This window comes from Protopterus annectens, chromosome 11.part0, assembly GCF_019279795.1.
Source record: "Protopterus annectens isolate FY-2018-M chromosome 11.part0, PAN1.0, whole genome shotgun sequence".
Lineage (NCBI taxonomy): Eukaryota > Metazoa > Chordata > Ceratodontiformes > Protopteridae > Protopterus > Protopterus annectens.
The window spans coordinates 382,747,291-382,773,056 of NC_056745.1; the positions used below are offsets into that span (position 1 = coordinate 382,747,291).

The 25,766-nt window shown below is 41.1% G+C and overlaps 1 protein-coding gene across 1 annotated transcript in view; it reads right to left on the reverse strand.

Moving 5' to 3' along the window:
- The window catches only part of LOC122814943 (extracellular calcium-sensing receptor-like), a 164,258-nt gene that overhangs the window by 5,617 nt on the left and 132,875 nt on the right, over window positions 1-25,766 (reverse strand). Inside the window, exon 4 of the mRNA XM_044087203.1 lies at window positions 12,618-12,741. Coding sequence (XP_043943138.1) covers window positions 12,618-12,741 — 124 coding nt within the window. The remainder of the gene's footprint in view (window positions 1-12,617; window positions 12,742-25,766) is intronic.

Here is a 25,766-nt window from a genome sequence, read left to right on the forward strand (position 1 = left end):
TTATTGTATTTCTAAAGGTGTGGTGTATCTTGCAGTCTGTGATTCCTGTGACAGTTTCTACATAGGAAAAACTATTACAGCTCTAAAACAAAGAATCTAACAACATCTTTACGATCTAAGACAGAAAAATTAGGGCAACGTCCTCTACAAACATATTAAGAAGTTTCTTATTCATTTAAATTTGGGGTCACTGACCATGTGGACCTGGGTTCTAGGGGGGACCTTCAGATGTATATCTTGAGTTTCTTGAACTCAAATGGCAGATCAGAACAAACGCTTGTATTGCACCTGGCCTTAATAATAGATTGTCTCTTGGCTCTTTGTTAAGGTTAAAATCAATGTATTTTATTTAATAATATTTATCAGTGGTTGACCTATGTAAATGTTACTACTTTTATATGAATTGATGGTCTTTTATTCATATAACATTTGTTTAGGGACATTGTACTTACGAACACTGGGTGTTTTGACCTTGATGTAGTGTGAACAGGTTTTCACAAATGTTTATGTGTTAGGGGAAATGATGTCAAGTCATGTGTAATTTATTCAACCTATGAAATGCTGAATGTGTTAGGGGAAATGATGTCAAGTTATGTGGGATTTATTCAACCTATGAAATGCTGAATGTGTTTTTAAAAAGGAAATGTAATTGATTTATTTGTTATTCTGAAGAAGTCTTTTGACGAAAGTGCGCTCAGTAAATCTCTTATTTATTTTATTAAGTACGTGGTGTGTGGTTCATGTTGTTGCCTTTCTGTGCATATTTGCCTAGTTTTGTTGCTTGGATTTGGTAATTATGAATCTATCAGAAAATAAACCCCAGGATTCAGCAAGCTCTGCATGGTGTGCAGGAAAAGTGCAAGAGCTGCTGTACTCAATATGGCTGCTGAGTGATCCAGGATAGAGCTCCCGACATGTGCACGAGCACTCCTACACTATTCCTGCACAGACACAGCTCATGTATGCTAATTACCCCATCTGCTGGTGAAAACCATGCAAATGAGGTGAATTAGTGATCCAGGAAGCAGGCAGGCGTCCATGCAGGAATAGTGTAGACTGCAGAAATGTATTCAGGTAGTAGGGGATGGCAATGCATTTCTTGGTGTTAAGTTTGAGGCCATTGCTTTGACACCAGGCATCTGTGTCAGTGAGGCCATTTCGTAGTATGTCCATATCTTTACAGGATTCAATAATGGCTCCTAGTTTGTAGTCATCTGTGAATATTGTTAGCCATAGACCCTCTGTGTTAGCCTGAACTTCAGAGAAGTAGATGCCACACAAGTGAGGACCTAGGACTGAACCATGTTGTACTCCACTTGTCACTGGTGTGGAGTCAGATTTGGAGTCTGCTACTTTCACAGTGTGGATTCTGTCTGTAAGCCAGGTGGCAACCCATCTCGTGACATTGGTATGCACGCCTAGTTTAGTGAGTTTATCTGTAATTACAGAGTGGGGGATGCTGTTGAAGGCCTTGGCAAGGTCTAGGTAGGCTGTGTGGACCACCTTGGCCTTGTCCTTGGCTCTGGTGACTTCTTCAAATAAGCCAATCAGGTTTAGGAGATGTGATGTACACAAGACAAGAGATGAGGACTTTGAATTTCAAAGTGAAACACTGAAGGATATGTTAGTGGCCAGAGGGTATCCATTGGACCCTATAATCTCTATGTATAAAGAAGTTTCTGGGAAAAGAAAGGGTGGTACCCTCCAACTCTTGATCAAAGCCCAAGGGGGAATGGGCTTAGAAGTAGTTCCGGACTTTACTTTTTAAAAACAGACAAGGAAGGATGGCCCTGGTGGTCAGTTTGGGTTATCCTTTGTAACTAGGTTTTCACAAAAATTATAGAGAGATTTATAATATACTTAGAAAAAATTGGAACATTTTTCATAGTCAGACTGACATTCTGGACAAAATAGGATACACCCCACACATTCTTTTTAGGAGGGGTTACCTTCAAATATTTGATGGAACAAGTAAACAAAGGAACAAATACACAGTATATAGGTACTAAAAGATGTGGATTTTGCACACAGTGCTGTATGATATGTAACAAAACTGAGTTTAAAGCTAACCACATCAATGTTAGGCCTCAAGGGAAACACAGTTTTGTTACCAGGGGAGTAGTTTACGTGGCTTTGTGCACTAAGTGCTTGGGATTTTATATAGGGAAAACCAAAAGAACCCTGAAGGAAAGGATATACGAGCATGTCAGGGACATCGGGATTATAAATAGGAATAATGCCCTTTACAAACATATTCAACAATTTCCTGAACACGAGTTCAAGTTTCTGGTTTTAGAGAAAGTTCAGCAAGACCCACGTGGTGGTCCATGGGAAGGCGACCTAGAGTTCAGGGAACTATGTTGGCGGATTAAATTGGATGCCACTAAGTTCCCTGGACTCAACAAAGCATTAAGCCTTGGTAGTTTTTTAAGGTTAAGATCCTACCACTTATAAGACAGGTTAGGTATTTAATTTTACTTTAGCAAGTGTGTTTTTTTGAACACCGGAGTGATTAGAAAAAAAATATTTTTTTTATGATAAAACATTATTTTAACAATATTAAAATACACAGATGTATTAATTTACATTTTTGGGTGGGGGATCACTCATTTGATTTTGCACTGGGGTGGCTTTTGTAATATGTTATATCAATGTATTTTAAAAATGTTGGTGCTTTAAATTTGTTAACTGATTTGAATTGAAGTCATGTGATTTTTATATAAAAGGGCTTGACCCAAAGAGTTTTTTATTCTGTAGAAGTCAGCTGATTGATGCTGATGAAAGCGCTTAATCAACTGGAAATAAACTGGAAGTTTGGTGCCTGGATTTTCTTTCCTTGGTTTTGTTTTTTAGTTGTTTTTTGGTTCTTGGTTTTTGAGACGTTATGTACCTTTCACAAACCTGAACTGGGTGGGGTCAACAGTTTGGAGGTTACCTATGTCATTGTTTATTAGTTCCATGCTGATACACTCCATAGTCTTGCAGATCAGGCTTCTCAGGCTGATGGGGCAGTGGTTCCCAGCATCTGTGGTAGCTCACCCCTTATGGTGTTGGATAGCCATCTCTGTGTGCCATTCAGTAGGCACAAAGCCTGAAGTGAGGCTATGATTGAACATGGTACTTATGTGGGGTGCCAGTTAGTTATGTGGTTTCTGCTGAACACAGTCTGGGATGTTGTCAGGTCCCATGGAGGCTGGATTCTTAGCTTTGAATGATGTGTGTTTTACCTGTGCTGTCATGATTAGAGGGGCTTTACATTCAGCTGGCATTGAGATGGGCCCTTTAGTGGGTGAGAGGGGGGTAAAGTTAGCATTGACCTATCTGCCAGGATGTTGGCAATATCAGTTGGCTCCGTATATTTACTACCATTGTTCTGCAACTCAGGGCAGATCTGAGTGTTGCCATTGAGATCCTTGACATAGCTATAGAATGCTTTGTGAATGTCTTTAGAATCAATTGCAATCTTGATTTTGGACCCAGCTTTGGTGGATTTTATGAAGGATCTCAGCTTTTACTGAGGCTGATGAAGGAGTTCTTACAATCGTGGGGGTTTACTCTAGTATTTCAACAGTTTCATCCTTCTGCTGTACAGTTCCTTAATGACAGGGGACCACCAGATTGGCTTCCTTTATTTGGAGGAGAGCATCTTGGTTCTATTTTGGATGGCATGATCCATGAACTTGTGTGTGTGTTCATACAGTGCATTGGTGTGATATTCAGCAGTCGTACTGCTATTTACCATCTGCCTGGGTGTTGTGAAGTTAGCAACTTCTGTCTTACATAGCATGATGTTTATTTATTTATTTATTTACATTTGTTGACTGGGAGTGTCCGACTGGATGTAGGTCCATTTTCAGTGGAGGCCTGGGGAAAAAAGCTCCACAGTTAAAATAAACAGACAGTAGTTACATTGGATTACATAGCGATTAACAATTTAACATAGCAATTGCTTACAACATATTTACAGATTAAGAACATAGTACATCAGTAGACAACTAGAATCTTTATCTGTGAAGTACATAACAGACATTAACAAATGTTACAATAAGAAGTTCCTGCTGTATAATGAGTACTAGGTTTATGAGCATCTGTGCTTGCTATAATCAAGGTAGTGGAGTGGAAAGAAAGGTAGTGGTTGGATGGGGTGGGTGATATTAGAGTGGGAGTTGCAAGGGCATAGCCAGCATGTTTTTAGGTGCGCTTTTAGTAAAGTTTTGAAGTGGGTGCATGATGGTGCGGAGGTAATTGTGGGTGGGAGGGAGTTCCATAATTTGGCTATGGTGCAAGAGAATAGTGCTTCACCAGCAGAGTTACTGGCTTTAGTGATCTGCAAGTGATTTTTGTTGCTGGATCTTAGTGGTCTGGTGGTGCGATAGGGTTGGAGTAGATTCTGGAGGGATGGGACATTTAGTGGATGGTTTACTAGTTTGTGGATGAGTGAAGGAGGTGAGGGAGTTCAAGCCAGCCCAGTTCAGCAAGTGAGAGCCAGTGGTGACTATGGTAGGATGCCCCCATGGCAAATTTGGAGATTTTGTTGTAGCAGGTCTCTAGCTTGTTTAGATTGCATTGCCTTAGGTTGGTATATATTGGAGAGGCATAAAATAGGGTGGAGATAAGGTGGGAATTTGCTATTGAAATCTTTGCTGTTTTGGTGATAAGTTGCTTATTTCTGTATAATGCTCCTAGTTTTTTGTGGACTTTTTTTATGGTCATGGAGATGTGAATGTCAAATTTTAGTTTATTGTCTATTTCCACTCCTAGCAATTTGGTGTGTTCAGTTGGGTATATAGTGGTGTTGTCTTTTGCTGTGATGTTAAAGTGAGAGTTGTTTTGAGTATGTTTGGTGGGTTGGAAGATGAGTTGTTTAGTTTTGTTTGGGTTGAGTATTAATTGGGCATCGGATAACTGAGTTTCAACAGAGGAAAAGGCTTCATGTGTGACTTTTTGCAGTTTGGGTAGGGACTGGGCTTAGCAGATGATGTTTGAGTCATCTGCGTATTGTATGAGTGTGCCATGTTTGGTGGCAGAGGCTAGATTATTGGTGAAAACAGAGAAGAGTAGGGGTCAAAGGATGGATGGAGTTGGGGAGATATGTCATTCTGCCATACAATGGATTTTTGGCGGTCAGACAGGTAACTCTGAAACCAGTTGGTGACTGATTGAGAGAAGGATAGGTTATTGAGGACAGAGATAAGCTGTTTGTGTGGGACCATGTCAAATGCTGTAGATAGGTCTAGGAAAGTAGCAGAGGAGAGATAGCCACTGTTTTTATGCTGAAGGATAGTGTTAGTAAAGGAGAGTAAGGCAGTGGTGGTGCTATGGTTTGGTCGGAAACCATGCTGAGTATTGGAAAGGAGGTTGTTAGTAAGGAGGTAGTCTGAGACCTGAGAGTGTATGCATCTCTCTAGTATTTTGGAGAGTGGAGAGAGAATAGCTATGGGGCAGTAATTGGTTAGTTCTGTGGAGGGTCCGCCTTTGTGGAGGGGAATTATATGTGATACTTTCCACAGTGTGGGAACATAACTTTCTGACAGAGATCGGTTAATCAAGATGGATACTGGGTAGGCCAGAGCATCAGCTGTGATTTGTAGGCATTCACTTCGGAGGTTGTCTGCTGCTAATTTGGTGGGCTTAAGTTTAGTTAAGAGTTTTTTATGTTGGAGGTAGGTACAGGAGAAAAAGAGAAGGCAGTGGGGAGATTACTAATTGAAGGTGTAGGTTGGAGGGGAGGGGGTTGTGTTGTTTAGCTAGTGATAGTATGGTTTGTGTGAAATGTGTATTGAATGAGGTAGCATATTTTCTGAGGAGTGAGGGATGTTAGGAGGAGGGGTACTGACTTTACCTGGGTGGAGGATGAAGTTTATGGAGGACCAGAATTGTTTGGGGCTGTGTTGGGAGGAGTCTGGGGCAGACTGGTAGTATTGGAATTTGTCCTGTTTTATTAGCTTTTTGACTCTATTGTGCAGTTCAAGGAATTTCTGTCTAGTTGAGGGGGTTTTGGTTTTGCGCCAGTACTCCCAGAATTTATCTCTGTTTTTCATTTCTGACTTAGCAGTTTTCTGTAGTCATGGGGGGGGGGGTGCTTTGGTTCTGGAAAGTCTTATGGGGGCATGGTAATTAAGGATGTTCAGGAAGGCAGTATTAAAAAATTCAACTGTGTCATCAAGACTGAGGTACTTTAGAGGATGCCAGTTACATTCTTTGAGGGATGATATGAATGTGAGTGGGTTAAAGTTTAGTTTTTTACGTATTTGATAGTAGATGACAGGTTTAGCTTGGTATAGGTATTTTTGAGTAGGAATGTTGGAGAGTGATCACTGAGGCTATCTGATAAGCAGCACACATATATATATATATATATATATATATATATATATATATATATATATATATATATATATATATATATATATATTTATATATCTCCCATCACTTATATATATATATATATATATATATATATATATATATATATATATATATATATATATATATATATATATATATATATACATACATATATATGTTGAGAGAGGCATAGGTGTGCACTAGGCTAATTGACCTGGAGCCTTTACAACCCTAGCCAATAGGATTAGCTGGCATCATGCCACCCAACCTTAGTTCCTAGTGCCTTTGTTGACCAGAGCCTGTGGAGTGATCCCCAGGGTGGATTTCCTATTTCCAATCCAATCATCCAGATGTCTCTTGGAGAGGGCCAGTGAGGTCCTCTGCTTGACATGTATGGGACGTGTATTCCATAGCATGGGCAGTCTCTGGGTTATGAACCTGTCCCTACTGCATGTTCTGTTGATTGTGGTAATGAGGTTGGGGTCTCTGGAGCATGTGGTGCGGAGAGATTGGGATTTCTTTAGATGTAGGATTTCTAACAGAGCTGGGTCACACATGGCTTTGTAAGTCAAGCTGCGATTGCCTCTAAGTAGGCAATATGTGACTGAGACTAGTTGGATTTGTTTGTGTCTGTCCATATAGGGCAAGTGTTTAGGTCTAGGATCCTCTTTGTGAGGTACTTTTGTGGCCTCTCCAGTTGTTGCAGGTGTCTAGTATGGTACATGCCAAATGGGACATTATACTCATGACTGGCCTAATGACGGGAGAGTGGAGGGAGACAATGACCTCTTACTTCCTGGATGCAAAACCCTTAGTAATGAGATGTGCCACATAGAAGGACATTCTAACCACAGCGACAGTGTGGTGGTCAAAAGAGAGGTTGCTGTTAACCTGTGTTCCCAGATCTGTTTTAATGCCTTCTGTGTTCAGTGGACTACCATCAATGTTGTAATTCAAGGGAAGTGGGTTTTTACCAAGGGGGATGTCAAAAAATTATTCGGCATTGGGCTTCAGGCCATGCTTCTGACACCAATCATTAGTGTCATTGAGGCATTTCTATATGATGTCAACATCACTTGGGGAGTAAATTATAGCCCCTAACTTTCAATCATTTGCAAACTTTGTCAGCCACAGTCCCTTCATATTGTCCTGGACTTCAGAGTAGTAGATACCAAACAGGATAGGACCCAAGACCGAACTCTGGGGGGTCTCCCCTCATGACTGGTCACCAGTCTGAACTGGAGACAGCTACTTTCACACTGTGGGTTCTATCTGTGAGCCAGTTTGCAGCCCTACTACTGATATAGGAGTTGGGGCCTAGTTTACTGCGTGTTTCTATGATTCATGTGTGGGGAATGGTACCCTTTCTGGCCAATACCTTACATGTGGTCACCATCACTGCTGTGTATTGCTGACAAATCAGTGGGATGATGTGAGGAGTGGGGTCACTACATTATACAGAGAACATGAGTCCCTGACTTGTGATATTTGTCTCTAAATATGTTAGCAGTAACAGTATTTGTACAACAACTTCCTCAAATTATCTACTCACATTATTTGGATATATCTGTATTGCCATGCCTTTGTCCACCCACTTTGTCTGGCTTGTTCCAGATTCATTGCACTAAAGGGCTCTGAGCATACTTCTCCATTGCCAGGCTGTTTGCCGCATGTCCAGGTGTATGGCCCATACATTGGTTCAGTTCCACAATTTATTTGTATTTGCCTGCTAAATCACTGTTATGATCCCAGGATTTATGTCAGTGAATAATGACATAACATGCCATTTCCCAGCCACATATCCTTCAGACAATTATGCTGACATGCACCCTTTTGCTGTACAACTGTTTGGTTTTGACAGTTATTTTCTACGTGTCCCTATATGTGCACCATTTCTCTCCCTTTGTACAAACATTTTGTACATGTTTCTTTCAGTTAGACATTAATAGTTATGTTTCTGGGTTATGCACTGCATGTTTTGTGAGTACACATATATATTTTTAATATATCTATACATATATACGTCTGTATATATGTATGTATAGATATGAAGGGAAATGTTTTATACATATATATACACTGATACACTTGTAATAGGTGACTCTATCGTCAGGCACACTGATGTCCCGCTCACCAGGCTGAACAAGGAGAGGGTCACGGTGAGCAGCCTGTCGGGCGCTAGGATCCGCCACATAACACAAGCACTCAGGTCACTCCAAGGCAAGTACAAATATGACTCAGTCATTGTCCATGCTGGTGTGAATGACCTGAGACGTACCTCCCTGGACTACATGAAAAGAGACATAAAGGAGCTCTCTGAGCATGTAGCCCAGGCCGGTATGACCCTGACCTTGAGTAGCATCTTACCCTCACCAAGAATAATGCCACAATATGAAGACAAGATGATCAATTTCAACAATTGGCTTAAGTACTGGTGTCATTCAAAGGGGATCCAATGCCTGTCAGCTTGGGATGATATGCTCGACAAGCCACGATGCTTCGCTAGGGATGGCTTGTTCCTGTCACCCCTGGGCTTTCGGATATTGGCAAAGGCTCTTGCTACCCCCATAGTGCCTTTTTTAGGCAAGGCTCAAAAGACAAACCCACCTCCATAGGTATCACAAGGGATAAGAAACTAAGAGTAATGCTACTCAATGCCAGAAGTCTAAACCTCAAGATGCACGCACTCGAAACTCTCCTTAGCACGGAGAACATCGATATCTGTGCAGTAACAGAAACCTGGTTCAGGGCTCCCGGGAGCACCCCAGCACTACCAGGTTATACCTCATACCATGCTTATCGGCCCCAAAACTTGGACCGAACCACAAAAGGAGGGGGAGTATCGATATTCATCAAAGATACCCACACCTCCAGGTTGGTGGCAAAGCATGAAGCATCAGAGACTATCCATGTGCAACTAACAGTGGGTAAAACTGCCTTCCAGTTTATAGCCTCCTACAGACCACCCTCCCAAACCCAGGAACCCCACTCGGCCTTCCTGAGAACACTGGAAAATATGAAGGTCTCTCCAAACACCATTATATTGGGCGACTTCAACTACCCAAACATAGACTGGGAGCATTACTCTAGCTCCAACACCCTAGCCCAAAGGTTCCTAGAATTTATAAACTCAAATGCTATGGAACAACTTGTTACCACTCCCACAAGAGGGGAAAACATACTGGACCTGATCATCACCAACATGGGGACTCTATGCTCCAGACCAGAAGTGTATCCCTCACTGGTAAGATCAGACCATAAACTAATCTCACTGGATATTCACATCCTTACCCCACCCCCTGCCCAGAAAACCACAGTGAAAAACTTCTCTAAAGCAAATTTCACACTCCTCAAAACTGAGGTGGAATCCTTCAAAGCCCCCGGGCCTGTGGAAAATACGGCCCAGACCGCAGAATCCTTTATAAACGCATTCTATGAACACCTTCAGGAATGCATGGATCATGCGATCCCAAATAAAACCAAGACCCAATCCTCCAAAGGCAGACGTCCTGTCTGGTGGAACCCAGCCATAAACAAACTATACAACTATAGAGCAAAATCCCAAAAAGGGAAGGCATCACTGATCAGTATTAGCAAAAAACTACGGGCCACATAAAATTGTCTAAGGCCAGCTTCGAGAGAAAAATTGCACAGGACACTAAGGATAATCACAAGGCTTTCTTTAGTTATGTTAGGAACCTGGGTGGTAATTCCCAGATATGCTCAGAATTAGTCCAAAATGACAAAAAATACACCGAACCCACAGACATTGCCAACATCCTAGCTGACAGGTTCAGTGCAAACTTCTCCCCCCACCAAAAGGGCAAATATCTATCCCAGCAGAGTGCTGCCCCCCTGACATCTCAGATGCTCAGGTAAGAGCCGCCCTCTCCAAAGCAAAAAACACAGCATCAATGGGACCAGACGGTGTCCCGGGCTGCGTCCTACATGAACTCCAAGAAGAGCTAAACCCAAACATAAAACTACTGTTCAATCTCAGCCTTACTACAGGATATGTGCCCAAAGAGTGGCGTACAGCAACAGTGGTCCCTCTCCATAAAGGTGGTGCCTCAACGGATCCTGGAAACTATTGCCCCATAAGCCTGACTAGCTTGGTCTGCAAAGCTATGGAAAGGATCATCATGGACCTCATAAATAAAGATATTGGGGACCTACAAACACTGGATCCTACCCAGTTCGGCTTTGTTAAGGGCAGATCCTGCCTCTTAAACCTGGTTGATTTCTTTGAAACAGTCACCAAGGCCATTGACGAGGGGAAGGTGGTCCACACAGCCTACCTGGACCTCGCAAAAGCCTTCGATACAATACCCCACTCGGGCATTATAGATAAGCTCACCAGCTTAAATATAAACCCCTATGTCACTAGATGGATTGCAAACTGGCTCAAGGACAGAACCCACATGGTTAGAATTGCTGGAGCCATGGCAGACTCCAAACCAGTTACAAGTGGTGTTCCACAAGGCTCAGTCCTGGGACCTCTCTTGTTCGGTATATATTTCTCAGAGGTACAGGCCAACATGGAAGGACTGTGGCTTACCAAGTTCGCAGATGACTGCAAACTGGGTGCCATAATTGACTCTCCAGCCGACACAAGCATCCTCCAAAAGGGCCTCATAGAAACAGACAACTGGTGCCAGAGCCATGGCCTCAAGCTAAATGCCAAAAAGTGTATAGTCATCCCCTTTGGCAAAAACAAAGTGCCCACAAATTACCACATAGGTGGTAATCCATTAAGTACAGAAGAAGTAATTAGGGACCTGGGTACCCAAGGTGATAGCAATCTCTCATTTGACAACCACGTGGCCAAAGTGGTTAGAAAAACATTTTATATAGCCCACCTAATCATGAAGGGATTCACATCTAGATCAGGGGACGTCATCATGCCTCTTTACTCATCCCTCATCAGGCCCATAATTGAGTACAATGCCCCTTTTGGGATGTACCTTACCAGACACCTGCAGCAACTGGAAAGACCCCAAAAGTACCTCACCAAGAGGATCAAAGGGCTCAAACAGATGCCATATGCTGCCCGGTTAAAGAAACTCCAGCTCTACTCAGTGGCATACCACCTGTTCAGAGGCGATCTGTGCCTGACGTACAAAGCCATGTCCAACCCGGAATTAATGGACATGCTGCACCTCAGAAAATCCAAATCCCATCGAGCTACGCGCTCGAGAGACTTGAACCTCAGCACTGAAATAAATAGGTCATGCTGGAGGGACAGATTCATAACCCAGAGGCTCCCTTCACTGTGGAATAAAATCCCAGTCCAGGTTAGGCAAAGTCCCTCATTGACTCTCTTCAAGAGGAATCTTGATGAGTGGATGGGAGATCGTAGGTTTACCCCGGGTATCACTTCTGTGTCACTGTTAGACAGAGGCACAGTATACTAACCTCGAAAAAGGGCATAGCAAAATAAATTTAAAATGGGTGGCGAAAGCCAAACACATTCTGGTTAGGCTTATAAATGCCCTAGGGCAGATAGCCTAGTATGAACCTATGAACCTATGAACCTATATATATATATATATATATATATATATATATATATATATATATATATGTGTGTGTGTGTGTGTGTGTGTGTGTATATATATATCTTCAGTCATATATTTATATGTGTATATGTATTTTAGATATGTATGTTTCCATATATATGTCTGTATGCAACACATGACTGATTCTATGGAGCTTTCACATGGTGGTGGTATACCTGTATTGCATGATAACATTGGAAGAGCAAATTGAAGGCCATTCATGAGAATTCAGTTACTGCATTTGTTAAAATGTTGATCAACATTTTTTTGTCATTTTGTTTCTCAATTAAATTCTACCATTTTAAAACTTGTTTGGGTCAGTTTTCTACAATACTATTATTCAAATGCCTTTTGAAAGTTAGTTTGAAATGGCTCTCAATTTATTTAGAAAACTGCTGTTTTTGTTAGGAGGGCAAAGCCCACCCCCTTCCAGTAACAAGTGTCACATCCATGACCTACTTCCAATACCATTTGCAAGGTAGCTGCCATAAGATTCTTTCCTTGCAGCAACTTCTGTCAGTGAATGCATTTTCCAGTCAAGTCTGCACTATTGCACACACAACCATTATGAAATTATCCTACACCACCTTAGAAAATGTTAACTTTTGATCCCAGAAATAGACTCATTTAAGTTCCATTCTCCCAATGGTTTAAATCACTAGAAGCAAAATATCATTACATTAATCTGAATTATTTATTGTAGCTACTCACCAGTTTGGTTAGAAATTTCTCCTTCTGAACATAGAATGCAGTTGAAGCAACATGCTGGTTTTCCTTTCTCGTTAGCCATTCTGTAGCCTGAGATGCAAGCATCTGAACAAACTGAATGGGGGACCTGAGTATAACAAAGATTATAACCTTATTGTTGAGATCCACATGTGTGCAGACTTCTAAAAGTCCAGTTTGTGAAGTATCTGGCAGAAGACTTAACTTATCAGTCTAATTGCTGTAAACCATTAGTATAGTTCTATAATTAATTACTGCACCCACATGCTATATGTTTTCTACTTGTTTTGAAAGCAGAATTGATAAACTATATTATGTAGCTAAAAAGCAGTTAGAGCAAGCTGTAGCAAGCAAATGCACTTTGAACAATAATAGTCTTTAAATACTCAACAATTCATCACAAAAGCACAAACATTAAAATATTATGGTGTGAATAAGCCATTTGTGTTGCATATAGATCCCAGTAGAAATGACAGAGGTGCTGAGCTCCTACAAGAGAATAGACCAATGGCTCTTGCAAGAGGCGCCGGAAGCTGTTGAAGGCTGGGGATGGGGTGGGTTGGAGGGTGAGATGGGTAATTAGTGATCTAAAAAGAACACTTTTTTAAAAACTATTTACTATCGTAACATAGGTTCACTTGGAGGACATCTTAAGCTGAACCACTTTCCCTTTTAACATCTCCTGAGTGGTCTTACCCTTGTCATGGCTGATAATTGTATATTAGTCCTAGTGAGAATAACTGTGATTATACCATAGGTAATTTGAGGGGACCTATGAAAGGGATGCAGCATTTAGGAACTGCCTGTATCCATTAATGGCACAAGGGGCACTTCTGGGGTGCATTTTCTATTACCCACACTTAGAACCAACCTTGTATTTGAATATGGACAGGGATGAGCTTTGTTTTACTTGAATGGATACTCTGCTCCACACATTTCTATTGAGATACCTGGACTGAGTATTTCTGATGCCATTTGACCTGCTGATGTTCAGTAGGTCCATCAGTATTGGGTTGGAAGATGCCTTGTATGCCAGACACAGGTCACGTCTTAGCATCCTGTAGGATACAGAGTATAGTGATAAGGCTTTGAGGTGGCCAATGCAAGACCTATTGTTTAGGACTTGTATCCTTTCAATAAGGTATCTCTGTGGGGATTCCAGTTGTTGCATTTGTCTGGGCAGGTGTATGCCAAAGTGGGCATTATACAAAATGATTGACCTATTGAGGGCTTCATAAAGGGGGCACAAGCATCTCTAGATCTACTTGCAATCAATTTGCTCATAAGCTGTGCAATATAGAAAGACTGTCTTATGACACTGGGCACATGTTGGTTGAAAGTTAGGTCACACAAGTTCCCGAATGCCAAACAACTGGGTCAGCTCTGAGGGGGATATTGTCAATTCGGCAGTTCCCTGGGGTTGACAACTTTCCAAAGGATACAATAATGTATCTTTTGGAGGTTAGTTTCAATTTGTGATCCTGGCACCAGTTCATGTTTGGGACAAACCCTCCTGCATAATCGTTAAGTCAATTGGGGATACAAAAACTGCTCTAGCTTGCAGTCATCTCAAACTTAGTCGACCAAAGCCCTTTGGCATTTACTTTTACTTCCAAGAAGTAGATGCCAAACAGGAAAAGTATCAGCACCAAAACCCAGGAGACCCCATTGGTGACTGGTCTCTTTCTAGAAGTAGCCTCCCCTGTTTTGATGTCCTGCATCCTGTGAGTCAGTTGGCAGTCCAGCAAGTGATGTAAGGGTTTATTCCCAGTTTATTCAACTTTTCTACTATACCTGAGTAAGGGATTGTGTCAAAAAGCTTGGCCAGGTTAAGTTAATGTGGTATGAACTTTTTTTACCTTCATCCATTGCTTTGGTGACAAGAGTAAAGCTTAAAATTTGCCCCTGATTTTGAGCCTTTTACAGTCTTTTTCCAGATTCTTCCCTACGAGATTAAGAGATCAGAACATATATGTGAGTGACTCAGATTTTGTGTCATGTTTTTGGTCTATTCCTCATAACATTTGTGGTTTTCTGGTAAATTTATGAGGATTGGAAAACTTAAATAATGATAGACATTTGAGTTTCAGACTTCTAAACTTCATATCCTTCAGAAAATGCTAATGCAAAACCTGTTATTCTAGCAACGAAGCATATAAGATCAACGTTATACTTAAAATCTGTCCCGAATTCAGGACCTTTGACCTTTTTCCCGACCCATTACATTTTTGGCTTTACCCCTTGAGCTATGAGGTTTTGAGGTTTAAATAAAAACAGTAAGCAAAAGGTATTTACCACTTTCAAGTGCAACCTGTTCCATTTTTTCATTTGATTAACTGTAGAAAACAGAAGTGCAGCAAAAACTGGTCAACTTGAAAAACACCAATAAATAACCTAATGGAAGGCTTAAAGTCAGCAAGAAGCGTTAATGCATTTTTTATAAGCAGAATAAAAATCACAGTATTTTTTATTGTGATTTTAAATAAATTAATGTTTCTTGCACAAATTTAAAAATTTAGCAAAACTGGTGGCAACTTGCAGAATGAAAAAATGAAAGAAAAAATACAAGGCAAGGAAGAAACTGTATTAACTTCTACTGAAAACACACTAACAGCGGAGTCAGTTATTCCAGTTTCTTGCCTGCATTGTCTTATTTTATCATCACCATTATAATTGTTGTTGTAATTATTATTTTTACTGTTATTACTCATAAATGACCACCCAGATTGTACCTTTGTGGGCTGCTGCCACTTCAGCTGAGGTCCACAATCCCCAGAACTGCACTAGCATGTTCAACAGTATAACCATTATTAATTAACAGTAAATAACAGTGAAAACCATGAACTACCAGAAGTTTATTTATTTATTTATTTTATTTTACATTTGTTTACAGGAAAGTTGGAATGAAACAACAAAGTGTCAGTTGTAAAACTAATAAGGGCTTTTGTTCCTTTATTGCCAAACAGGGAATGAAATAGCTTATTTTTACAACTGACAATTCTTTGTTTCATCCTAACTTCCAATAGTTTATAGTAAATAACAGTGCAAAATACAAGAGCCAGATCATGGTCAAATTGGGCCCTAGGCAGGGTAATAGATCAGGGCCCCACCAGAGCAACTCCTCCTACAGCAACCCCCTACCCCCTCAGCAGCAGCCCCCTCCCGAACCATTCCAGTGTTCCATTACTTAGCTATTTCTCTCCAGTTACCACAAACACTCTTCAAATTTGTCAGTGTACATACTTCTACAGTGATTACAGATATTGAAATAAAATAGCACAAACACTGATAGCCATTTGCTAAACAATACAGTCTCACAATGAAAACAGACTTAGCATGAGCAGTAGACTTCTCTGTCCTTGAAACTCACATTCATTGAAACAGCATAAAAAAACCCACATTCAAAGAAAGTGCAGCTGGCCAGTGGAGGATTAAGTTTACCTTTGGGCTGCTTTCAAACCATAGCCTCCTTGCACACATTTTAGGGAAATGCATACATGTATGTGTTCTTTGATTCACCTTCTTGATTGTATTAAATCATATTCCTTGTATAATACAGCACTACTTATCAGAATGTGTTTTAAATGTGTTGTTTTGAACATTCTTTTGGTAAGGAATGAAACAAAATGTAAGAACCAATAATAACAAAACTACCCATTTCAGAAAATTTCAACCATAAAAGGCCACTCAAGCCTCTGTTATTACAATCCACCAAAATCACTCAATAAGCACAATCTCTGCAAGTAAAAGTCATCCGAATAATTCCATATTAAGGAGATCTGTAACTAACGAACAGGTTGCTACCGGCAAATAACTTTACCTTTCAATGTTTCACCTACAAATTCAGTGCCTGCTGCCCTTGAATTAATTGCATATGTTATATTTAAAAAAATGGTAAACTGGTAATACTGCAGTAGGGAATGACTGACAAACTGACAACAAGTTCATAGTTACTAGGCATCTCATACAAAGGAGGACACACTTAGGAGTGTAGAACCCCTATCCCCTCTTAAAATGCACAAATAATTGGCAATGAAGAGGACAGTGCAATATCAGCACTCCATCTACATGGTGTTGGAGTAGAATCCACAGCCTTGCACCAAAGGCAATCATGCTACTAACACTGCTTTCAAATTCTACAGCACAAACAGTGACTCACATTTGATAAACAAAACAGTTAATTGCACACTGAAAACAGACTTAGCATGAGCAAAGTAAACTTATCTTCCCTTGAAACAAAATTCCATGAAAATGAAATGAAATTCATAATACGCTGAAAATGTACTGAAAACTCAAACTTACAATTCCTTTAGCAGTCTGGTGGTTGGTGTACATGATTCAGGCTACTCTCTCACACAGCAATGAACGCTGACAGTAAAAAAGCCTAGGTTGCCTGGTGATGGCTCTAGCCCTGTTAGGATGTCAACCTATAGTGCTATGCTTGATTCAGTAAATTGCATCCTATAAGTCCTACAACATTAAGATAGTTTGACCCTCACATTCATAAGCTGTTGTCCCACTCTTACCTCATTTAGGAACCATATACAACATAAGCTGCCTACCTCAGGACAGCCCTGTAAATCATTAAACTGGGGACAATGACCCAGTTCCAGTAAACTGTATTTAATTGATGACCTGCCAGGGATTCTCCACTCTGCTGTGCTCCCACATCTTCCCTTCCTTTATCCATGCTCATCTATGCCCAATATTTGCCATCCCAAAGAAATCTCTTCATTACTGTAAAAGCCTCTCTAGCTTGCCTTTGTAATCTACTTCCCCATCCATAGCTCCCTACTACCCTCTCAGTTACTAATTTTGTCTCTTCCTTTTGCCATCTACCTCAATAAAACTACACCAAATTTCCAGACACACCTGTACTTCACTTTAAATACATATCTGCAATAATGCAAATTTAGCTCCAAGTCTCTATTTTACCTATATACATAATTTATTAGCAATTAAGGTGTTATACTGTTATCTCTGTAATCAGCCGATGCCTAATATAAAAATATAAGCAGAGTTGTAGTTAATATACCAGTCATATAACAAGCAGCATCCACTCTGTTATAATGGAAAAAGAAATGCAACCTAAATATTTCTTATACAAATTAATTTAATCTTAACTTTTTCTCCTAACCCTACTACCATACTCTATTAAATAAAACCTACTATTGTCATCATACACACAAACAAGTACACAATCTAAAAACAGCTAACAGCGCAATAAATTCCCCAATATATCAATCTAACAATGACCTGTTAAGGGTAAAATATCTAGCAAAAAACAAATATCTAAAATTAGATAAATTATATATATTCAAATCTTATTAAAAACTCTAAGCTGCTGTGGAATCTAAGTATTTTTTAAATATAAGGACATTCACTGTAAACTAGGGCCTGTCATATACAATATAGTTTTGAGCTATCCTAACACACTTAACTGGGGATAAAAGTTTCACAGATACCAAAGTATGCAAAAGAAAATAATATATCAACTTAGCTGGACATCTCTGTACACCTGTGATAGAACTAAAGGCAAAACACTGGCTTAAATCACTTCCTGCTGGTGCAGGGGACTAGGGCTATAAGCTGTTAAGACACTGGTCATATCAAACTTCGGATACAGGAAGCAGTCTTCATTTGCCTGACTGAGACTCTGAGCAAGTCACTTAAAGAAACACCACCCTGGGCATAATCTGTAATAAGGCTATGGAGATCAGTTATTCTCCCCATTTAATAAATACAAACAGGATCATAGGATCATAGGACATTACTAGGCTAATGGCCTTAAGGCCCTTATAAGCATAGCCAAGAGTTTAGCCCATGTATAGACAAATCAGCACCCGATGCCTCTGTCCAGCAGGGAGACGGGTGGAATCCCATTGATGTATTTTCTATTTCCCATCCAGTTATCCAGGTTGCCCTTAAAAAGAGGTAAAGAGGTACTTGCTTGACATGGAGAGGGAGTCTATTCCACAGATGGGGGAGCCTCTGAGATACAAATCTGTCCTTCCAACAAGTCCTATTGATGTCACAGACCAGGTTGAGGCCACGTGTGGGGGTTACTCATGTGGAGCTTGACTTGGGAATATTCAGCAGTCCCATCAAGACGGAGTCTGAGATCGCCTTGTATGTTAGACAGAGGTCACCTCTGAGGAGTCTGTATGAAACAGAGTAGAGGGTGGAGCTTTTACCCTATCTGTGCATGGAAGAATTTTGAGGCCCTGGATTTCCTTGGTGAAGAACCTCTGTAGTCTCTCCAGCTGCTGCATGTGCTTTGCAAGGTACATGCTGAATGGGGCATTGTACTTAATAATGGGCCTTATAAGGGAAAAATACAGGGATGTTATGACCTCATTGTCCCTGGATGAGACACCCTTACTTATGAGGTGGGCCATGTAGAAAGCTTTCCATACAATGGAAGCAACATGGTGGTCAAAAGTCAGGTTGCTATCAATCTGGGTGTCCAAACCCCTCATAACTGACTGCACGCTTAGGACATTATTATTAATGTGCTAATTTGTGGGGGCATCACTTTCCCCAAAGGGGATGATGATGCATTCTTTTGTATTCAGCTTGAGGCCATGTTTCTGGAACCAGTCATTTTTTTGGGTGAGACCCTCTTGGAGGATGTCCACCTTACTAGGGGGAATTGATGACAGCACCCAGCTTGCAGTCATCTGCAAACTTGGTCAGCCATAGCCCACTGGTTTTGGCCTGCACCTCAGAAAAGTATATCCCAAATAACAGAAACTCCAAGACCAAACCCTGGGGTATGCAACTCGATACGGGTCTACTGTTTGAGGTGGCTTCCCCTATTTTAACCAAGTGGGCTATATCAGTGAGCCAGTTAACTATCCATCTGATCTGGTAACATATGGATTGATGCCCAGTTGAGAGAGTTTATCTATTATGCCCGAGTGGGGAATAGTGTCAAAGGCTTTGGCCAGGTCAAGGTAGGTGGTGTGCACTGTCTTCCTGTCATCCATGGCTTTGGTGACTGTCTCAAAAAAGTTGATCAAATTTAACAGACATGACCTCCTCTTGATGAAGCCAAACTTTGTGGGATTGAGTGTTTGTAGATTGTCAATGTCCTTGTTACTGAGGTCCATGATAATCTGCTCCATGGCCTTGCACATCAGGCTAGTTAGGCTGATGAGTCTATAGTTTCTTGGATCGGTGGATGCTCCACCTTTGTGTAAAGGGATGACAGTGGCTGTCCTCCACTCAGCTGGGACAAAGCCAGTACTCAGGCTTTGGTTGAATAGGGCACCTAATGGTCCTACAAGTTCCTGCCTGAGTTCATGTAGGATGCAGCCTGGGATGTTATCGGGTCCCATGGAGGCTGTATTTTTTGCCTTTGCGAGAGCAATGATGACCTGATCCCTAGATATAAGGGAAGGGGCAGGTACTGGGAATGTCCTGATTTACTGATGGGGGGGACAGAGGGGTGAAATTTTCGCTGAATCTGTCAGCCAACAAGTTTGCTATATCTGTGGCATTTGCATATGTGGTGTCCTTGACCACCAGTTCTGAACAGATCTAGGTGCTACCTTTGAGATTACAGACATATGTGAAGAAGGTGTTATGATTGTCTCTAGTAGATGTGGCCAATTTGGACTCAGAGTTTGCTTTGGAATATTTTACTAGTGATAAATAAATTTAAATCACTCACAATTCAAGAAATAGTCTTCAGGCTAAGATTATCTGTAATGATACTACTAGGACGCCCACTGTTATCAGCATTATATACTTGTAGCTTGCTGTACACCCTAAGTAAATAGCAACATTAATAGTGCTGAAAACCTAGTAGCTACGTTTAAAGTTAACTTGCAAAATCAATATGCATAGCAACATTTCATGTACCGCCTACTGCAAACAAATCAGCTGTAGAAGACGTATCCTGGATAACTACAAACATATTACTTGTAACAGTAATCCTAGGTGATCTTAATATTGATTGGTTCAATGGGTACTCAGAAAACTTGTTCACACTGTTATCAATCTATAAACATTAACACAACTAACAGATATGGATTGTAAAGAGATAAAGTTAATGGAAAGGAAGACATTCTGGACTAGATACTAACAGGCACCAAATATAATTTCACTATGAAGAATTATGCTAGACGTAACCTTTTGCCACATGGAAACATACCAAAATACATAGAAATATCTAATAAAATTGTCAGAAATGCAACCAGTTTCAGTAAGGAAACCTGGCCAGTCCTTAAGTATAGCATCTGGGAATCATTAAAGAAATCTTTAGATAGGTTCATAGGTTCATAGGTTCATAGGTTCATACTAGGCTATCTGCCCAAGGGCATTTATAAGCCTAGCCCATAGTTATGTGGCTTTCGCCACCCCTTTAGTTGACACAGTAACTCACTTTAACAAAACCTCTATCTCCACATCAAATAACCTAAATGCAGGAGTGAAATAAAACCCTGCACCATGACTTATACAATAAATAAAGTGAATGTAAATCAGAGATAAAGCATGGAAAAACTTGCTTTAGAAAATGCACTGAAAAGTCTGCAACAATATTGACACTTACAAAACCTAAGTGTACCATCACAAAGGCTAAGGAAGACCGATCTACAGGAACACATTAACCCCAGGATTCACAAAACCTCCATGTAAGACTTAATAAGTCTTACTTGGAAACTGCAGTGTAAGGGCATGACATCAGCGTGCCATGCATATTCATGAGGGTGCGCTGACTCAACCCAAAGGCTAACATGGACCGTGCAGGACTGCAGGGGGCGTGTCTGACTGCCAAGCAGTCCAAACATCCACGCCCCTGCAACCATGTAAATGTGAAAATGCCAAGTGCAATGAGCGAGTCCGCTGAAATGTACACATAATAAACATTACACATCCCCACATACTAAATCCCTTTGTCATTGTAAAATGTAAACCTCATATTTCTTTTTTTATAATTCCCGATATAGCTGCTTGTATTTGCACGTGTTTGCACAGGTATGCCCATTGCTTAGCTACAGTTAGCAATTTCGACATCGAAGAGCATAATAAGAAATGTTTATGCAAATTAAGCCAAATAGCAATAGCGTAGTGGTAGAGCCATCGCACAAAGAGGAAGCATTTACGGTTCTAGTCCCCCCACACCCCTTTCTATTATATTTTTAAATTAGTATATAAAATAATACCTGCCATATATGAATAAACTTTTAGTAAAAAGCATAGAAATGGCCTATGTATCAGTGAACAAAATGTATACATATATAAATATAAGAAGGAACTTGACATATAATTGCCCATAGCTTAGCAGCGTTTTACTCAGCGCAATATAGTTGCCCATAGTTAAGCAGCACTTTACGTAGCGCAATAGGTTTGCACAGAGTTGTGCACCGTGCCAACTAGCACACTGTCGGGCAACGTTGGGCAATGTAGAGCAATGTAGAGCAAAGTGGAGCAAAGTCGCCTACACACAGCCACACCCCCTAGCCTGTGTGGACAGTAGTAAAATAAAAAGCAATGACAAGGCTTGAACCCAGGAAACTGTGCACCATAGTCAAAGTACTGAACCACTATGCCATGACAGTCTTGCAGCAACATGCACTGTTAAAATACATATACTTATGAATAGAAGTTTAACCATTGCTAAGCAGGTTTGCTGTTAGCTAAGACTTTTCCAAAATGGCCAATCACAAATAAGTGTGGGAAATGAGGCATATTTAAGCCCCATAGGCGGGAATACTCGCCATAACTGATTTGGTTCCCATTTGCAGTGAGAATGACTGGTGCTGGAGAGGGTAATCCCTTTAGGGCACAAAGGTGGGGCATTGAAGAGTCAAAATACATGGTTTGGCTCCTTGTCCATAATCATGAGTCTAGACTCCTGCAGGGCCAGTTTCAAAGTACAGAGTTTAAAGCGGAGGCTTGGAACAGGTTAGCTCATGATCTCACTAGTGCCACAGGCATCCCAAGGACTTGTGAGCAGGTCCGTCACCATCATGCAGACCTGAAGAGATGGAAGCAGGACCAACTGACCCGATGGATCCAGGAGGCCCATGAAATGGAAAATGCCCCACCACTGAGTAGGTAGCCATGGAATGAAGTATGTAAGGAATGCTATTGTTGTCTAAATTATGGATAGGTATGTCTCAATATCCCTTCATTTACATTACAGCTATAGGTGTCCGTGCCGTGAATCAGCAAGCCTATGCAGATAGGCTGCTAAGGCTGTGCCACCATGCAGGTTAGTAATTCTTCTGCATGTATTACTAAATAAAAGAAGTGAGAGAGCCTGAAAAAGAGTGTTGTAACCCATCAATAAAGGTCTAATAAGCCATGAATAAAGTCTCTGCATGTATTGTAATATAAATTAAGTGAGAGAGTGTGAAAAAGTGTTGGAACCCATTAATAAAGGTATAATAGGTTTGGAATAAAAGTATTCTGCATGCACCAAAATATGAAATAAATGAGAGAGCCACTACAAAAGTGTGTAATGTAATTAATAAAGTAGAATGCCTGGACTGTGTCTGTGTCACTTTCTTTGATATGTTGTTATACCCTTGCATTATGGAGATAGTACAGTTGTATTAAATGCTGTCAATCCACAATTGGATAGGTCCATATAAAGTGGATGAAGGGAATGCCAGTAGCCCTTAAGCATATATACAGTCCTCAACTGTTGGTTCATGGCTAGTATGTACAGGTTAATCTGACACATGAGTATCTTGTGATTGTGATCCCCAGAAATGTCATTATGCTGCTAGAAATGTAGGGGTCTGTTTAAATGTAGCTGATAATGTCACCTGAAGACAGCCAGATATGTAGATATATGAATATAAATGAAATGTATAAATATGTAGCAGTAACATCTGCATCTGGAACAGTTTGTATGTCAGATACAGGTCAGGTATATAAACAACTATCAAAACCCATTTCACAATTTCATGGACATTGCCTAGTGTAATAATACATGTAGGGGATATATACCTGCAGTCAGTAGGAATGTAGAGTACAGTTATAAGTATATACAAGTTGTTAATGGATTTTTTTCAACCCTACTTTATGGTCATAAATAATGCCATTCCACAACTTAATGGGTATGTGTAATCTTAAAAACTTTGTTGGGACATATGTCCTGTTGGTTTATAAATATCTGCATGTACTTTGATGCATGTGCCCTGTTCACATACCAAAACCTTGGTGGCCTGTTGCCACCAATCAATCCTGCATGTTGTTGGAATGTCCATTGGTGTTCTAAATATGCATGTGTTATGCTTGCTGTTCAACTGCTGGAATACCTGTGTGTTGGGTTAATGGGAATACTACTGCATGCTGTTACAACTAATTTGGAATGCTGTTGTCTTTTACTAACCCATATTGTCATTAAATCCTGCTAAACATGGAATGTATGGGAAGGCTGGTCCCAGCGGACCCTCCTCTCCCACCTCAGCTGGTGATGGCACCTGGCACCAGCATGTCCGGTGCCCAGCCCGGGACCTCCTCCTCTGGTGGCCCTGTGCCACCTTTGGGTGGAAGCGCTGCAGGGGATGGGGCTCGTCCCCCCCTGCAAGCGTGGCTGGAGGAGGGCCACCCATCACCCTCCGAATGGTCCGGGCTGTGGTGCGTAGGGAGATCGAGCGTACAGTCGCTGATCACCTATGCCAGCTCCAGGCAAGAGTGGTGCGACTCACGGGTGAGCCTGCCCCTCCTATGCAGCCCCCAGCACAGCCACCCTCGGGTCTGTGAAGGTGCAGTGGTGACTGCCCATGGGTGGGGATCTCAGTTCCACTGTTACCATCTGTGGGCTCATGGGCTTGCGATTTCCAAACATCCTTCCCCGAATATTGTGTTCACCCACCCCGTGTGTCATATTCCGCCCCTGCATGCGTCTTGTTTGTCTTGTCTGTGTACCTCCCCAACCTACCTCCTACAACATAACTACTTCCCCTACCTCACGTTCCACTCTCACCTGAAAAAAAAAGGGCAAGCTGTTCCCACAAAAAAATTGCGCCCCATACATAGCTGCCCATTTCACACACATGTCCGCTGGACATGTAAACTGATAATTATAATTGGCAGTACAACATACATTGTTGTCCTCATCCCTCTCTCAGGGGTGGAAGGTTTCAAATTTCACGCCAAATTTCTGCAACATGCACAGCTGTTTCTGGTAAAGAAATGGGCAGCTATGGACCTTCCCTACACCCGTCCTGCACATCCCGAGCTGGTTTCCCTACTGTCTTTCCCTCTTTGAGCCCTCTTTTTCACCACTTTCCTATCTCCCCATTTTCTTTTCTTTCAAAGAAATTAGCGTGGGGGTTAGCAGGAGTAAGCACTTTTAAGTAGTAGTTAGTGGGGGTGCGCTTGTGTGCACTTAGCTAAGCGTTGCACAAACTCACGCAAACCCGCTTACAACTGCTTAAAAGTGCCTTAGTCACTCTGTACTTCAGTGGCCTTGTTCTGCTCAGCAGCAAAATAAAACACCTCAGTCAGTCTCGAACCCCAGACCTTGGACACACTAGACTGCATGAAGTACCACTAAGCGACAACAGATATACAATAACTTGGTGCTGAAATAAATATATCATGCATTACAATGAGTGAATGTAAAGGAAAAATAGGAAGGCCATAACACAAAGCTTGTTCTGTGGATCTTTACCAGTAATTGTTGTGGAATTGCATTACATGACTGTGATGAGAGAAGCAGTCATTCTAGCAGCAAATAATGTTACAGAAGCACTTTACAACCTCCACACAGTATCATAGCAGGACATACACTGGCATATCTGATTAGGGTGGAGGCCATACTTCCCAAATGTGACTACTTTTCAGGGATGTCCCTGATTGTGAAACATATATTAGCTGTGTCCCTCTGAATCCCTCTGAAAAGTACTGATGTTACGCAGAAAGGTGGGGTATTACACAATGAATAATGACAATAATAACAGTAGACACCGCTTGTACTTCATAAAAGGTGTACTAAGCCATATGCACTGCTTCACTCAAGTCTACACTTACTGTCTCTATTATTTGGAAGGTGTACCTCACTTTCAACTACCTATCCCTGACTCCATGCAAGTATGTATCTGAGTGTTTCATAGGCCTGGCAGAGGCACAAACACACAGGCATATCAGCTTTACTGCTGTTACACACTC